General features: G+C 43.0%; 1 protein-coding gene across 4 annotated transcripts in view; it reads right to left on the bottom strand.

Annotated features, from left to right (window-relative positions):
* Positions 1-18085, bottom strand: part of LOC309697328 (plexin-A1-like) — a 330439-nt gene that overhangs the window by 136217 nt on the left and 176137 nt on the right. For all 4 annotated transcript variants that reach the window (XM_082519167.1, XM_082519170.1, XM_082519169.1 and 1 more), the window contains exons 5-8: positions 11584-11684; positions 9038-9161; positions 8567-8720; positions 5075-5174 (exon numbers count right to left, since the gene is read on the bottom strand). In XM_082519167.1, the coding sequence (XP_082375293.1) occupies positions 5075-5174; positions 8567-8720; positions 9038-9161; positions 11584-11684 (479 nt within the window). The remainder of the gene's footprint in view (positions 1-5074; positions 5175-8566; positions 8721-9037; positions 9162-11583; positions 11685-18085) is intronic.

Genomic DNA, 18085 nt, shown 5'->3' with positions numbered 1-18085 from the left:
AGCTCTAATTACATGTCCTGTCAGTCCTCACTCCCATATGCTGTCACTGTACTCAATCAGACCTCCGATAACACCCACACCCACCAGAGGAACTGACTGAGAACCTGCGGGGTCTTTTTTTCATTATTGTTTTGTTTGTTTTTTTTAACCAGCATCTGGTTATTACTGCCACCTCCAACTTCATCGTTTCTTGATAGCGCTGTCTTTCTAAGCCTGTGTTACTTTCCTGTTGTGGTTGTTCGTTATATAGAACCAAGATTTTCTGCTCAGGAATATCTTGAGCTAAAAGACCAAAACCAATAAACAAAACAAGAAATAAAAAGTAAAACATAATTAAAACAAGTATTTTATGGCACCCTTGAAGCCAAATTCGCCGGGGCTTTAAAGGATTGGACAGGAAAGTGAAAAAGAGCTCGTACTTAGTTGGGAAAAAAGATTCAAGAGATATAAAAACCTCAGCCACCACCTTCTTAGTTTGACTGACAAGCAATCTCTGATAAGTCTAGTTCAAGAACACCACAGTAACGCAAACCAGGTCCACCAAGCTGAAGGACAATTGCTCAGCTGACAATGCCACCCTGCTGCCGGAAACACTGACTTTAAATTGGATCTCAGCCTAATCCTCTTTCTGTCTTCGGGTCTATGTCCTTGGTTTTTTAGATTTTCGAGGGTTAACTGTTAAATCGCCCACGCCGGAGTACCAAAGCAACGGCAAAGGCTTCATATAGCCAGAGTTAAGCTGGTGAGACTAGACTGAACTGCAGCGTGAGGTTTTTAATCAATGCCAGTGGATTTCCATGGAGGGAAGGGTGGACTGAGGTTATGCTAACAGTCTGATGTTTGTTAACAGAGCTGGTGAGCCAGTTCCTCCTCACTATTAACTCCAGGCTTGATCGATTTCCCGTTGCAGGGCAGTGCGCGCGCACATTCACAAGCAACGAGCGTGAGAGCTCAGACTACAACATCGAGCTAAGGCAAACTTATGCACGCAAGTCATCACCCGTGCTGACATCGAGGCATTCCTCCTGGGTCACCTGGGCAGTGGAGACTTGTCCTACAGTAGAGCTGTCAATGCCTGGACAACCGGCTTGGGTAAGTGGCGGCACTGCTGCAGTGCAGTCAATAAAGTCCGCTGCTATTTAACAAGGCCCAGCAACAGCTCCGGGTCAAACGCCTTTTCATCTTCTCCAAGCTTTTGTTCGAGGGAGGATGGATCGATGGAACAAAGCTGTTGATGTGCGTGCAACGGCCCCGCTCAAGCATATATGAAAGGAGGGAACGATCATATCCTCATTTAAATCTGGTCAATGAGGATAAAGTCACGGATAAAACTGCAATTCTGTCTTAATTTGCAGGCTATGCTTTTATCTGCAGCTCAAACAAACATGTCAGCATGTGGTGGGCCCAAAAGTGACCCATTTGAGGCATGAAGCTGAAAGCTTTTAACGCTGTAATCAGTACTTGAAGCAGCTATAAGCGCAGCGTGATTTTGATTTAGAACCTCTGATTGGTTTGATAATGTATCTCGCAGATATCTGCCTGTGCTTCATGTGCACGGTGCTGCTTGGAACCTGGGGTAGGCTGGCTCTGCTATGTGGTCTATAAATAGGCCTCTTTGTGTTTTATCCAATAAAGCTCCAAAGTGAGCGGCAATAAAATGATGCATACATCATTAAGTTATACAGCAGCACGGCAGCCAAATGAGAAGTTTAGATTCTCACCAGGGGACTCAGACTCATTATACGGTATTATTGCATCTTGTCACGGCAATGTCCAAAAGCAGTAAGTCTGCGAGTCTCAACCCTCAGTTTAATTAAACCAGGTCACATTCACTTAAAACCCAGACCAACAACTTATTGTCTTAATATCAACAAGTAATGATGTAATGACAGAAAAGTTTGACTATAAACTTTTTTTTTCTAGCAGTGGATAAAGAGTGGGGCGACGGGGAATGACGGGCCTCAAAATAAGAGCCTTTTCCAGGGGCTGGAGTGTGAGCCGGTCCCCCTCCCTGGAGTGCTTCTTTTCACTGCATAGATTTCAGCCCTTTCATATTGTAATGGTCATGGTGGCCTGAGGCTGTGGTGCTAACCTTTTAGCTGTGTGGGACGCATTATTCCCGACACAATGGGCACAATTTCTGTTTCGTTCGGCAACACTCGGCTTTATCTCTCTCTTTCTTCCTCTTGAAGACTTCTTTCTCGCTCGTCTTTTCCCGTCTCCAGCTCTCCCAGAATGTGAATTTCCTTCCCCCTCCAGCACCCTGCCACCTGTTTGTTTCTGTGCCTCTCTATATATTATTCCTCCTCCCGCACGCTCAATTAAACTATTCCAAACCTCTTTTTTTAATGCAAATTTCGGATATTGTATATGTAAACAGCTCACAGCGCAATTCACCCGCGCCAAGTACTGTGGCTTCTGTCTGCGTGCGCTCCCTCTGACTGTGCGTGCACCTGTTTTGTGTGTTTGCACGAGCGTGTGCACTGCTGGTGATGCTGGTGCCCGCATCCAACTTTGAGCCCGTCTGGGCGCTCGCCTGCAGGCCCGCTCTGCTTGTGCATCTGTGCTGATACAGTACCACTGTTGTGCGTTTGCTGTTGTGCTTCTACGCTGGGCTTTCATCCGCCCATCACGCCCACGAGGATGACTCAATTACCGTCCCCTGAAAGCAGCGACTTCTTTACTCCGCTCCCTGCAGGCGGAGGTGGTTGTTGGGCGGGTCAAAGATTTTGAGGTGAAAGGTGAAGAGTATTGCATGACACGCGGGTTTGTGTTACAGCTGCAGTGGCAGTAACAGCGCTGTATTATTATTTATTTTTTTAACAGTCCAACAGAGTCCTGAGGGGGCCCTGCAAAGCCAACATCAAAGGCTTAAACAACAGCATGCCTGTTTATGCTGCAAAGAGAGCGCGACTAGGCGGGCTAGTTAATCAGGGGTACGCAGCATAAACACACACCCACACACACATTAGTAAACATGTCCTGCATGCATACAAATATGAATAAATAGGCACTCTGGAGTTACTTTGACACATCCTGCATGCTCTTTAACAAACGGAAAACTACACACACACATATTCACAAAAAAAAAAAGAATCAAAGCCATTCAAGTAGGCCTGGAGGCCCCGAGAAGTGGCCCAGGTGAGCGCTCTCTCCAAGCCCACTCCATTATGACCATCTCCACACAGGCACCTCAGCTAGAGCTAATTAACGGCCTATTACTATGCAGATATATGCAGGGCCGAGAGCAGAGCGCGAGCAATAAATGGGCTTGATGAACGAGAGAGAGGCAAGGAATGGGAGGTGTGCAGGGGCAGAGACGGGTTGGGGCCAGGCGACAGAGAGATGGGCAAAGTGATGAATGGGAGAGGAGAAGTCAACAGGCAGACAAGAGGACAGTGGGACAGCAGGAAAGGAAAAGAGAGCTGTAGGCTGCAGGGAGTGAGGATCGGATGGTAGCGGGACAAAGACACTTATAATGCTGGTGAATCAGTAATTAAAAGCTACTGTCATGACTTAACATATTAAACCCTCATACAGCCCACATACAGTAAAAAAAATGACAATTCTGCACATGTTTACATATAAGAATCATTTTCAGGATGCCCCTAATTCTTTTAAGATATAAAACAGGTGTAAACACTGAAAGAGGAAGTGATTCTTCAGTCAATGCTTGCCAAGAGAAACAATAAATCTACTTTAGTTATACTACACATGCTTTTTTCATTTCAGGTGTATTGATGCAACTGGGAGTCTGTGCCAGGTGGAAGTGAATCGAATGCGAGAAAGAGAGGAAAAGTGTGTGCGAAGTCCGAGCACTGACTTCAGGGGGAGCAGCCAAGACTCATTTAGCAAATGACATTTTATTTATTTTCATTTAACCTTTATTTAACAAGGCAGGAACACATTCTTTCATTCATTATCAGGATGATCTCAGTACTCTGTCACTCTCTCTAATACCCCCTAGTCCCCCCCTTCCTGTGTACGCACAGAAAGACAAAAAAAAGAAGAGTGTCATGTAGAAATTGTTTTTGATAGAAATTTAGTGACAAAAGAAAAAGTTTTTCCTTCCCACTGTCGCCAAGTGCTTGCTTAAAGTAAGTCAGTGATTTTGGGGGTTTTCACTGTATTATTGTAGAGTCTTTACCTTACAATATAAAGCACCTTGACGCGACTGCTGTTGTGATTTGGCGCTGTATAAGTAAAATACAATAGAATTGAATTGAAAAGACTACCTCTCCTTGTTTCCTGTCTTGCACCTTCTTTTTAAGCAACAGACACAGACATGCATATAAAAACCTGCTTTCAGAACACTGTTGAAAAGTCTACCAGTATTCCTATACTTAAATTAGGGATAATATGTTTCCCGGGAACATGAGTGACGTCTTTTTCCTCCCAAGCTTGGCTGCTCTTCTAAGTCTTCCATGGTTAAGAATCGATTTATTATTTCACTCACCAGTAGTCCCTTCATTGCTTTAGATTTAATTAACTAATTGATTTGTAAAAAGCTTGAACAGATTGAATACTGAATTAGAAACGCCTGCATGGTTTTCTCTTGATTCCTGCATTAAACCAGTTATTTACACCTGCAGGTAAGTAGCAGTATTTTAGCACTTTTTTCTTTTAAAACTTCAGCCACCTGTTGATTTTCATCTTGCATCTGACCAGCAGTATGATCTTTGTATTGAGGTTTTGGAGACATCTGTCAAGTAACTGTGTGATGTTAACTTTTTGGATGTGTGACAATCATGGTGACAATGAAAGATCAAGTAAATAAAGGTCCAGTTACACAGGCCAGGACCATCTGGCACCCAGCAATCTGAATTCTGTATTTCTGGACAGGTTCTGAACCGGGAACATTCAAAAAGCACCGTCAATCAGTAAAGAAATATGCATTTTTCCCTAGCAACCAACATCCAATATGGATGACAACTCTTGAGCAATGAATGATGTCATTGAGAAACCTCAATAGCTATTTAAAAGAGTGTTAAAGCAATTTAACAGAGAAACTAAACATAAACTGATATTTTTCTCCTTTCGCCCCATCCTACTTAGCAACAAGCTCTCAACTTACGATTGGTGGACGCTGCAGTTGTAGAAGACAAAATCCACACTGGCAAACTTCTTCCCAGTTTCCTTCGACTTTAGATACAACTTTATTATGCGTCGGTCACCTACAAAGTCAAACATAACAAACACATTGTGTTTTATTAGTGTTTTTCTTTACAAAGAATGTCAAGTAGCAAAGACGAGTAAAACCCACTGCATAATAACCGATCCAAATAAATGAATCCACATTCTTTAAATATTACGAAGGTGTGCATTAACGTTTAGATCTGTGGAGCTTTACAGGCACAAACTCAACAACAGTGTTTTACATTTTAGTTCTTTGAACAGGATCAAAAGGTACTCTTTCATACAACAACACTGGTATCATCACACTAGGAGCAGCAATGCATTGTACTGGTAAATTTGAATTATTAACGCCTTTTCTGCAATCTTCACATCAGTGGGCGTGATTGGACCCTCTGCTGAGACAGTTCTGACCTCCCGGCCTTTATGTATGACACCCTACTCTATACTCCACTCTATATTTCCATAGTCCATCTATAACAGTTCGTATATGGAAAATGTTTCATGACCCCAGGAGCAACCTGGTCCTAGTCAATGTATACGCTTTCACTGTTCCTGTAAATCTGCAGATTTGGAGACAGCACTTCTGCTGGAGAGTAAAAAGAGCTCTGAGCAAAATCTATTTATTAGAGTTACTCAGTGGCGAAAACACTTACAGCTGTCTATATACATTCATGGGCTTTCAGCGGTATGTTTATAAATGTGCTCATTCTAATTTTGATAATCGAGAAGCAGTGGGTGAAGCCGAAGAGAAAAATGTCTTGTGTCTCACACAGCTGAATAAACTGTCAAATTAAGCAAACAATTCATATTTAGCATCGAGCAAAACTGTTCAGCTGAAAAGCCCGTCATCGTCTCCCCAAACAAAAGTTTGTTAGACGGCTGAAATGTAAAAATGCAAAAAGTGACACTGTGTGATCTAATAATGTATGTCCAACTGAAAGCAGGACTAAATTACTGCAGCAGATTTGAGAAAGCTTCACACAGTGAACATGACTGAAATCCTGATATCATTTTTCTGGTCAAAACTGGTTACCATTCGACCGCAAGAACTGAACTATAGACAGACAGATGTTGATATTGCTTTCATGGAGAACAGAGGTCTAGTCAGACCATTTCTTAGAAAGTGATAAATATAGATCAGACTATTGCAATGGAGAAATTAAAAACATATCTTCATATAATAATAATAATAATAATAATAATAATAATAATGGATTGCATTTATATAGCGCTTTTCGAGACCCTCAAAGTGCTTTACAATTCCACTATTCATTCACTCTCACATTCACACACTGGTGGAGGCAAGCTACAGTTGTAGCCACAGCTGCCCTGGGGCAGACTGACAGAAGCGAGGCTGCCATATCGCGCCATCGGCCCCTCTGGCCATCACCAGTAGGCGAAGTGTCTTGCCCAAGGACACAACGACTGAGACTGTCCGAGCCGGGGCTGGAACCGGCAACCTTCCGATTACAATACGAACTGCCAACTCTTGAGCCAAGATCGCCTCACGATATCTTCCTAACATAGCTTTTCTGAAACAAGGACAACTAATCTGGTTAATGCATGGCTATGAATAGATGGCCACACCTCTTCTAGACTAGTATTACCGGACCAATACTTTAAAGACTGTCTCATTTGTTGCACTGTGAAGTGAATTTGTCAGAAAGCTACTGTACATGCGTTGGCTTTCTACCTATGATGTTAGCATCACACATCCAGAGATGCAACTGCTTCAGAGCAGATCAGTACAAATGGTCCCAAAAGGCTGAGATCACAAGTTTGAGAAAATACCTGGGTGCATTTTTTAATTCCGCAGCCAAGTGGCGGAGGGCTTTCACTTCGGTGGCCTCAGAATCTCATCTCTGCTTTTCGTGGATGATGTGGTTCTGTTGGCTTCAACGGGTGAAGGCCTACAGCTCGCACTGGAACAGTTTGCAGCCGAGTGTGAAGCAGCGGGAATGAGGATCAGCACCTCCAAATCTGAGGCCATGGTTCTCAGCCGGAAAAGGGTGGAGTGCCCACTCCGGGTCGGGGATGAGTTCCTGCCCCAAGTGGATGAGTTCAAGTATCTCGGGGTCTTGTTCGCGAGTGATGGGAGAAGGGAGCCGGTGATCGACAGACGGATTGGGCACTGCGGCCTCAGTGATGCGGACGCTGCACCGGTCCGTCGTGGTGAAGAGAGAGCTGAGTGTAAAAGCGAAGCTCTCAATTCACCGGTCGATCTACGCCCCTACCCTCACCTATGGCCACGAGCTGTGGGTAGTGACCGAAAGAACGAGATCGCGGATACAAGCGGTGGTAATGAGCTTCCTCCAAAGGGTGGCTGGCCTCTCCCTTAGAGATAGGGTGAGAAGTTCAGCCATCTGGAAGGGGCTCAGAGTAGAGCCGCTGCTCCTCCACATCGAAAGGAGCCAGCTGAGGTGGTTCAGGCATCTGACAAGGATGCCTCCTGGGTGAGGTGTTCTGGGCATGTCCCACCGAAAGGAGGCCCCGGGGCAGACCCTGGACACGCTGGAGAGATTATATCTCTTGGCTGGCCTGGGAACGCCTTGGTGTTCCCCCGGATAAGCTGAAGGAGGTGGCTGGGGAGAGGGAGGTCTGGGCCTCTCTGCTTAGGCTGCTGCCCCTGCGACCCGGCCCCGGATAAAGCGGAAGAAGATGGGTGGCATTTTTTCATCTCATTGTTTCAGTTCAGAATATTGTATGTAATTCTACACTTACTGATAAAAAAATATTGATAAAAAAGCTTTTTTTAATAGAGTAAAACCTTTCGCTTGGAAGGATGTCCAGGCTACATTTGTTAAACGTTAAGCCAAGAGCTGCTCACACGGGCACTTTATTACTATGAATCCCGTACGTAGCCTCAGAATAGTTTAACACAGTTGTAACCCAAGCTAACAGGAGCTAGTGTCAAAATAGTAGCAGTTTTTGAATTTGCTAGCTTACAGTATATGGTTGGCTGTAAGAGGAGGAGGTCGCGAATCTTGCTGTCACCACTGAGGGACAAAAAATTTGTTATGTTTCAAATGCAAGTGCTGTATTTTCATGATGCAGTTTGCTGAAAAGATAAGAAATGTGACAACTAGGTCTGTTTTTCATCTGAATAAAAGCCTTTTTGTGTTGCTGCCCAGATTCTGTGTCAAAGTACATCAGCGGAAGAAAAAAAACCCTAAGGCAGCTACTCCCAGCTGGCATTTTCCATTACAAAAAAAATAGCTGGACTCAGACACCAATAATGAATCTACTTTTAAAAAGTTCTCAGTTTTCTTCATGTGATAATTATGATATGAAATGACATTTCTTTTTCACTTTAACAGATAAATAAGATTATTGTTTAAATGATCTGGGCTTTCATTTTGAAAGCAAAAGCCAGACATTTGTGAAGTCTACGTTAACTCCAACATCATATCTTTTCTGACTTATTGTCTACCTTGGTCTCGCGTGATGGGGGCGATTTCTTTCGTCGAAGGAGACAGGCAATAGATGCGTCCACCGTAGATGCGCCCTTCCGTTTCTACGTAGTCCTCAAAGGAGCAGTTCACTCCAGCAGAAAGACTCGGCACATTCTGTGTCTGAAGCACAAGCTAGCGAGAAAAAAAGACAGAAAGCAGAAAGATGAGACACAGCAGAAATTTAAATCAATACACTTCATTAGCAATGGCCCAAAGCAGAAAATGCTGCTCAGACGTGTGGCTCAAAACGCACTTTTCAGCTCATACTCAAAATGACTGTTAGCTACAACACAAAACAAGCTTTATTTAGTCTCATTTCACATCTGCCTTATTCATTTTTCCCAGCCATTAATCTTTACCCCACTCATCTTATAAAGGACCACGTACAAATTCACGAAGCCTCTATAGAGTAGCTGAACAGATACACAAGGTCAGACAGCGCGCTGTACCTGCACTTCTGACATGGTGACGGAGACGGTGTCTGGCTGGATGGAAAGTCGGACACACTGTTCGACTCTGGTGGTGAAACGCTGAGGCTCTTCTGCTCGTTTGCAGCGATCCTTCCTCGAACATCTAGAGACAAAAAATATGCTCACATAAGCAATAAATGAGCAATAAATACCTGTGTTTTACATGAAATCCACACCAGTCTTGATTCCTTGTTGTGCTTGTATATGTAGAGTACATTTTACTAAGTATCACAGCTAAAGGCATTTGGTCCAAATGTGGCTTTTAAGCACTTCTCAGTTGGGAAGAGAAAAAACAGCGAGATCACTGATTTATTGGATAACCCACAGGATGCTGAGTTTCAGACACCGACTCTGTTCATTAGTGAGTGCATAGATGCATGGAAATTAGAATTAAATTGCAAAGGTGCATATAAACAACCTATGCAGTTACAAGTTTAACACAGGAGAAACAGGAGTATGCGTTAATGATAACATGGCAACCACACATTCAGCACTTTCTTAATAGCAACAGAACCATAGTGTGGTCATCAGTATGCCTATTTGTACTTATAAAGCAAGCATTGAGTTAATCAGAGCTATGGTTTAGCAAAGTCTACGAGGACTGATTACCGTGAAGACTGACCATGCATAAGAGTCAAACATAAAGTCCAAAAGAGCAATAAACACGTAGAGCAAGGCATTAGTTCGGGCACTGAATGTACTTGCATTCACTGACTGGCACCAGCTGCTCATTCATGCTTCACCATCAGCGACTCATTCATCAGCTGCTTGGCTACCAGCTGACCAGAAATTCCCAATCATATTAACACTGGTGTACATGCTGTCCTTTACAACTTAACACTTCTCACTGTTGCTCCGCTGAAACCTGGATGTCAGATGTGGCACAGCTTTTTTTTTGGTTGTTTTTTCACCCCAGCGTCCTCCTTATGTGCTAAACATTTGGTAATGTTGCCTTAATTAAGCTTTAATGTCGAATTATGCACATATTTGTGAAGGGGAATTGGATCTCCCAACCGAATCCTCGCTGCCTTTTGCATTCTTTTAGTGCTCTCTTAGAGAGCAGAACCTTTTCCACTAAATCAAACAATATAATTAGCTATAAATGGTCAATTCCTATATGCAAGTGTTTCCGACCAAATTAGCAGAACAAGTTTTTAGAAAGTGGCTACTGAAGAGAAAAGGCCAATTTCCTTGGGCTGCAATTATATCCTCAGAAAATGAGTTTAATATTGAAGCTAATGTAGGCTGTGGGGGGCCAGTTTGAGGATGCTGGAATCTAAAGGTCTGTTTTTGACTAGCCAGGTGGGGAAAGGTGAGAAAGTAGTCAGATTTTGACTTCCTTTGCCATTCACTCTACCAGGAGTGAATGGAAGGAGAGACTCTTCAAAGCTACAATAACTTTTTCCTTCAACACATTATAGACTGTTCAAAAAATATTAAAGGGACACATTTAATCAAGAGTTTAGCATCAAGTCAATTAAATTTCTGGGATATTGATCTGGTCAGTTAAGTAGACGAGAGGGTTGCTAATCAGTTTCAGCTGCTTTGGTGTTAATTTCATTAACAAATTCTTCCTTCATTCTTCGACATTCTTCCTTCCTCATCTCACTAGGGTCAGCGTTAGTACTGGTAGTGTGAGGCGATACCTGGACATTACAGAGGATGCACAGGTAGTCCAACTCCTCCAGGATGGCACATCAATACATGGCATTGCCAGGAGGTTTGCTGTGTCTCCCAAGACAGTGTCAAGATTGTGGAGGAGACTCCACAAGACAGACAGTTAATCTAGGAGAGCTGGGCAGGACCGTAGAAGATCCTTAACCCATCAGCAGGACCAGTGTCTGCTCCTTTGTGCAAGGAGGAACAGGATGAGCACTGCCAAGGCTCTAAAAATGACCTCTAATAGGACACTGGTGTGAAAGTCTCTGAACAAACAATCAGAAACAGACTTCATGAGGGTGGCCTGAGGGCCCCACATCCTCTATTGGGCCCTGTGCTGTTCACAGATGAGAGCAGTTTCACCCTGAGCACATGTGACAGACGTGACAGGGTCTGGAGAATGTTGTAATTTGTAATATTGTTCAGTATTTACCATTACCTGTAGGTTGATAACACATTCCCCACCGAGATCTGATGTGCTTTCAAAGTGTTGCTTTATAGTAAAATAGTAAAATGAGAGCATTCAGACCATGTTTATGAGTAAGTCACAGGTCTAAGCCTCAGTGTAGGTGACACTGAGTGACACATTTTTTGTCAATTATTGATCCAAGAAAAACAGATACACTTATCTAAATACAATTTTCAAAAGAAAGTCATTATATAAGGTGTTAAATCACGGCATTTGTTGTGTTAGAACACACTGACAAATGCAGTGCCAAAACAGGTTCACATAATGTGGTTACCATGAGCATAAACAGGCAGAACTCACAACTCTGTTGAAGTGACAGACTGTAATTAAGTGCAGAACACCCACTGAGCAACCACCGGAACAACTACATACGACGCAGTAAAGAGTATGCACTTACACATTATGCAGCACACACCAGCCACAGTGAGGGTCTCCTGATCCCAGACAGGCTCCACAGGAAGTGTACTGCTCACAGCTCTCCACTGGTACACGGGTGACCTAGGAAGAAGACGGAGAAAAAAAACACACACATAAGCACGCATTTGGCAAACACACTTGGTTAAAGCTGCACAGAAACCCTGTTTACACCACCTTCAAACAGCTTGTACTATATAGGGTTGGTATAAACAGGATCTACTGGAGGTGTCCTGCGTCTGGAACATGAGATTAAAGGAACAAGCCCACTGTGACTATCACAGATAAACAGCTCTGAAAGTGCTGCTTACAACTCCATACTGCTGCATATAAAGGTAGCTAGAGGGAGAAAATTAGAGGTCTACAAACATGTAAACACACCCTCTGAAGAACTTATCTCTATAATACATATACTCTGTGCTGCCCACAGTTCTGATGCAAGCAAACAATTTGTGTATTTTTAGGCATTGATAATTTCTCCTTGTCGCGCGCCGAAGAATAAAACTCAGTTGCAATTTATTCAAAGCAAAAAGATCTAAGAGCACTGCGCAGATTGTATGCATCAAAAATCAGCTTAGCCCCTCAGGATTAGAGGTGCTAATCTGATCATCAAGATCAGATTCACACTCCCCATAAAGACTGCTGTTCAGCCTATGATGACGAGCTATAACTAGACACATATAGCAAGTTTAGGCACATTGCTTTGTGCAATCGTCAGTGTAGTCGTCGTTTGGTTGGGTAGTGGTGGATCAATACCCGATGGATTGTTGTGGAATTTGATGCTAAAGGGTCGAAATCAACCTGCTGATGTGGCAATCGCATAAGAATTCCTCTAGCCTGACCAAGAGTTTCATTTTTTTGGCTTCAACTAGGATTATCTCAGCTAAAAATATTCGAAATTGCCAGTTGACAAGTTTCATATAGGGTGCACTAGGTACTCGCCTGCCTACAGTTGCTGTGCAAGCACTTTGCAAACCACATCCACCCCACCCTTCCTTATCATACTGTATCTAACTCAATCAAGCTTGTATGACACATGTTGCCACTGCTCTAGAAGGGCAGTGAGGTGGGCCTTTCCTGCATTATGCTCTTTCCTATCTGGGTATGGAAAGGCAGGAAAGTCCCAGAATAAAAAAACAAGCAGGCTTTATATTTTCTGAGTCCGCTAGGGTCCTCTTGGGTTCATGTGATGTAAATTTCAAGATCAGACAGTGAGTGCGAGGTCCACGCACACATCCGCAGAGAATTCACTTTACAATGCACCAACTATGCATATGTCCAGGCAGCAGACTTCAAAGAAGTGCAACGGTAATGACTACTCGGTCATCGGGGCTCGAGCTGTCCGTGTCTGCAGCTGAGTATAATCCAGGCTTCATTCCACCAAATATGAATTACTGCAGTAGAGAGCAATCCTCTTTTGGCTATAGTGCTCTAGACTTAAATGGGAGCTACAGAGTTTTAGTGTGTTTAAAGCAAAGAAGCAATCATGGTGAATTAGTGTAGGTTGCAGCCTTTTTTTGCCTTGACCCACATTAAGTCTGTCTGTCTTTGTCTTTACTATGTTAATTTTGACGATTCTTTTCTTATCGAGTCCCTTACAACTCTCCCAAACTAATGGGTGTACATTCAAAATTAGTCAAAGAAGCTTGCAAAGAAAAGCATCTGGACTTCTTTAAGTTGCTTGAAGATGTTTCACCTCTCATCCGAGAAGCTTCTTCAGTTCTAAGGTCAAATGGTGGAGAGTCCCAGATATAAACCTAGTGGGAGTATCCCCCCACAGAGGGACAAAAGGACCCCCTGATGATCCTCTAATTGCCTGAGCCAAGGTGTGAAACTGGGTGTGGGTCCCAATCAGCCAGAGTTTCGGGTGAGTTCATTGTGAAACCTGGCCCCACCTTATCATGCGAATTCCTGAGATCAGATGGCCCAGGATGTGAGTGGGCGTTAAGGCGTCTGGGAAGAGATCTCAAAACTGGATTATAGATGGCAGAGAGTTGGTGTCGTAAACCCCCGCCTCTGTTCAAAGATGGTCGCTCCACAGTGGACATAGATGGCTTCTTTCACTCCTAGAGAGATGAGAGGTTAAAACTTCTTCAAGGAACTTAAAGAAGTCCAGACGCTTTTCTTTGCAAGCTCCTTTGACTACGATGACCTGGATGACTGAGAACCTTCACAGACATTCAAAATTAGCTAGCGTAAAGCTGTAAGGCCTTTTCTGCAGCTACATTTTTATTAGGCTGTCTGTCACTTACTCCAAAAACTACATAAACCAGCTTTGTGCAGCACTCCAGTGAAAAATAAGCAATAATCAAATGCATGATACTGTGGTACTGTACTTAACACCATTAAGATAAACATCGAGGATTACTCCTTTTGTCTCCTAAATCTGTCGTAGCTGCCATTTGTGTCTCTGCATGACTGCACTAAGATGAAACTTGATCTCTTGCATAGGAACTGGGGAACCTCTCTATCAACAAGGACATCAAACAACATTGTCCAAATGTATCAGTCTCTTAAAGCGCAACTGAAGATGTATCTGAACATCAGGCCACGGTGAAACTTGCAGAAATTAGCATTGAGAAGTCAACAGATGGCTGCAATTATTATTGAACATGCATGTTGTATACTGCTGCCTTCACCATCTGTTTGCAAGATAATCGGGAAGGACAAGTTACACTGGATTATACCCAAAGTGTAGAAGAAGTTGACTAATTATCCCTTGCAAAATGCATTAATCACACCTGTGCACATTCAGGTTTAATCTTTTTCTTTTATAAATCCGTAATCTGCAGCGTATCAGAATCTGTGTATTTTATCTGAACTTACTGGATGCTGTTTGGCAGTGACAGGTAGATTGGCAGACAGGAAACTGCCTCAGGCAAGCACACACACACAAGCACACGCCAGTGAGAAAGTTACTCTCTGGACTAAATTGAGAGTTTGAGACAAGTTTTCTGGGGCAGTTGTTAAATTCTTAAATACATCACTGACCACCCAGGATGCATTCACACACGAGAACGTGCATGCACACCTCCTGCTTCCTCAGATAGGCGAGGTACGACATCAATAACACTGCAGAGGCAGGAGGCACACCAGGTGAGCTGGAAGGTGGTGAGGATGAATTCTAATGGCAGCTGCAGACGCAGCAGTGGAAAAAGCTTCAAAGAAGAAACCCTACCTTCACCGTACCGTTTTTCAACTTATTAAACTTCAAATGTTGAATCATGCTCTTTTAATGTCTTATTCTTGAACAGCTGCCGCATGATTGATCAGACATGATTGCATATGTTGGTTTTAATGTCAACATACTTTTTAAAAAAAATCCCAATTTCCTGTACTCTCTGTTGCTCTGCTTACAGCACCTTCCGCTGCTCAAAATCTTCCCCATTCACATGATTCTCACCTCCCAAAGCAGCCTCTGATGACCACCAGAAGAGCATTTGGGTAGGAGCTGCTCAAGTTGTAGATAGTATGGGGAAAACAGTGTGTCTGTCTCAACTTAACAATGAACTCAATCTGCTTTGATGAACCCTACATGAGTGTCAGGTCTATCCTTTAATATTTTCATGGCTCAGTCATACTACAGTAAAAATGGGACGATAACCTCCTTGCAAACTGGAGAAAAAATCTGTGGTTGCCAGGTGACTGCACTGAAATTTTTCACATTTGGTGACCGACTGCGAGTATTTGAAGCAACCAACCGGTCACCCAGAGGTTCACCATACAACACCCTTCACCTCTGGGCGACCGGTGATCTTGGCAAAAAGATCTGTCTAAATAATTCCTGCATGACTCAAACTCACTGCAACCACTGTCAGACAGATTGGTGAAGGTTTGCAAATAATTGCAGTCTAACTTATAAATGCAGGACTGGATTAAAGTATAATGGTAAACTCCGTTCCTTATATGAGCCAATTGCACATTACATCCCAAGACAGCTTTAATACAAACAGCAAATACCGCAACTAGATGTCAGTAATCCCAGCATCTCTTTCGCAGTCTGTACATATCCTCCTCCTGTGTCACTCTAATGTACAGTTGGACACAATAGCTTATGGCAGATTCATAACATGGTAATAGTAACCTGTGCCTGGTAACTATTATAATGCTACCATTACAAGGCCCAGGCCCCTTACAGGACATCAAATAGCAGCAAATTGCAGTCATTACTTGCGCCTGGACAAATACCACGCTAGTTATACAGCCTATCTGATAAAGGGAGGACGGAAAGAAAAAAACATGTCATGCTCAAGCACAATAGCCAGGGAGAGAAGTTTATTCAATGGGATTTTGTGATAGTGGGCCAGATGATGTATTCCATTGGAACAGTTCAATTATTGAGTTTTAGAAAACAGATAATGGGATGGGAAACGGGAGATGCTCAGCCAAAGACTCTTTGTCTTACTGAGGTGGCTGGGGAGCATTGGCGTGTGTGTGTGTGTGTGTGTGTGTGTGTGTGTGTGTGTGTGTGTGTGTGTGTGTGTGTGTGTGTGAGCGAGACAGTACATAAGTGAGCACCACCTATTTATATTAAATATGGCATTTTCATCCGTGGCCTATTTGCTGCTGCCGAAGGGAAACACATTCATCTGTGGACAGTGGCGGGAGGTGAGGCTGGGGGAGGACAGGGGAATTAGGAGAAGAGGTAGTGGAAGACAGAAAGAATGAGATCACGGAGGGAAAATGTCCATTTTAAACATTCATTTTAGTCTTCAAATGATAATGGACAGTGTTTGAATGGGGGGGGGGGGGGTGTATCCCCAGCAGCATTCAGATGCTTTTTCTCTTTCTTTTTTGCCATGTTTCCAGAGTGGAGGGTAGAGAGAGAGCAGAGCTGAGGAGATGACTGGGGGGAGAGTTTATTACAAATAAATAACTGCTACAAATGAGCCTCTCTCATTTGGGTCATGATAGAGAGCCTCTTAATTTGCCTAGTGGCAGATGAGAGGAAGGAGGAGGGTGGCGGTTGTGGGGTGGGGGAGGTGGATTAGATGGAGGAGGGTGGAAATGAGGAATACAGGGAAGGATAGATGAGAAAGACACACAAATGTAATTGCGACTGATGTTTCATTCCACATATGGGGCCCTTTTGGTCCCAAGCTAGCTGCCGCTATAGGCCTAGCTGTAATTGTCCCATCTGTATAATATGGCGAGGAATATAAGGCGCTATCACTACACAATAGGCTGATGGATGAGCCCAATTCTAAGACTACTGCACAAATGCACACGTTACCAGCAACTAAGTGCATGCAAATATGCTATCTGTGGTAATGTAAGCACGCTGAGGTGCAATGTTTGAATGCACAACTTACACTTTAAATTATGTGCAAAGGATACACTGAAACGATGCTGGATGACTTATAAACACACAAAAATAATGGACAGTCCGAATATCAGTTTCAGTAGTGCTTGTTTAAGAAAAATAAATAAAGTCTCATATCCATTCCCCTGTTCTCTGCCTTTCTATCTTTCTGATATGCCCTCATCTGTCATGAATTTGGCTGGACAGACCAAAAACACACCAAATGAGGCCATAGATCACAAGTAGCCACTGCGAGACACAAACTTGGGCAGAAACAGGCAGAGAGGGGAACAATACAGAGCTTAGCAAGAAAACAAACTCTTGTAGAGTCAACCCTTTAAAAGTGCATTCTTCCTTGCATAAGTTCACGTAGTACTCACATTCCCAAGATGACAATAAAGGGAAACACTGGGTTGAGTCTGTGTTGAGAAACTCAACACCCTACTGTTTGTACACCCTGTTTCCAGTATTTATGCTAAGCTAAGTTGATTATTTACTATTTGCAGTACAGCGTTAGCATGTGCAAGATGAAAGAGATGAAAAGATCTATATAAATAAACCTATAAAACAAACATATTATTTTACATATATTGTCTTCTTAGCCACAGATATGCATGATTCATGGCACCAGAAATCTGCACGAGCAATGAAACCAAAATAATCTAGGATGGCCTCCTAAGTCCTTCTTGACTTCCTGTCTCTTTATCTCACGCTCTCAGTCACTGAGATTTTACAAATCAGCTTCAGCCTGTTTCTTTTTTTTTTTAAACCCAAGTCACGCTGTTGCTCCCAACCACATTAAGACTTCTCCATCGCTCTCCGTTTCACTGTCTGTCTCTTTGACTGTCTCACAAATCACATTCTGATCAGCCGATCAGTCATCTCTCTGCCTTCGCTGACAGACAGCAAGGATTTGTGCGCATCCGTGTTTGTGTGTCGGTGAGGAGAAAGATATGTCATCTGAAAAGATGCCAGTGCAATTTTTTTTTAAATATGTAAATGCACGCCGTCAAGTCTTTCAGAAATACAATTAAATTCAAGATTTCAAAAGTTCTCATTCGTTTTTTAAACGTTTTAGACATCAGTAGTGCCATCAGTGTTCAAAAGTCTTGAGCCACACCTCTTATTTTTATATTTTCCTTCCAAGGAGCTTGACTTTATTTCCATTTCTATAGTGTTCTTG

The sequence above is a fragment of the Aulonocara stuartgranti genome, assembly GCF_965226115.1.
Source record: "Aulonocara stuartgranti genome assembly, chromosome: 20".
In the NCBI taxonomy this organism is placed as follows: Eukaryota; Metazoa; Chordata; class Actinopteri; order Cichliformes; family Cichlidae; genus Aulonocara; species Aulonocara stuartgranti.
This window is presented reverse-complemented; position numbering and strand designations above follow the sequence as displayed.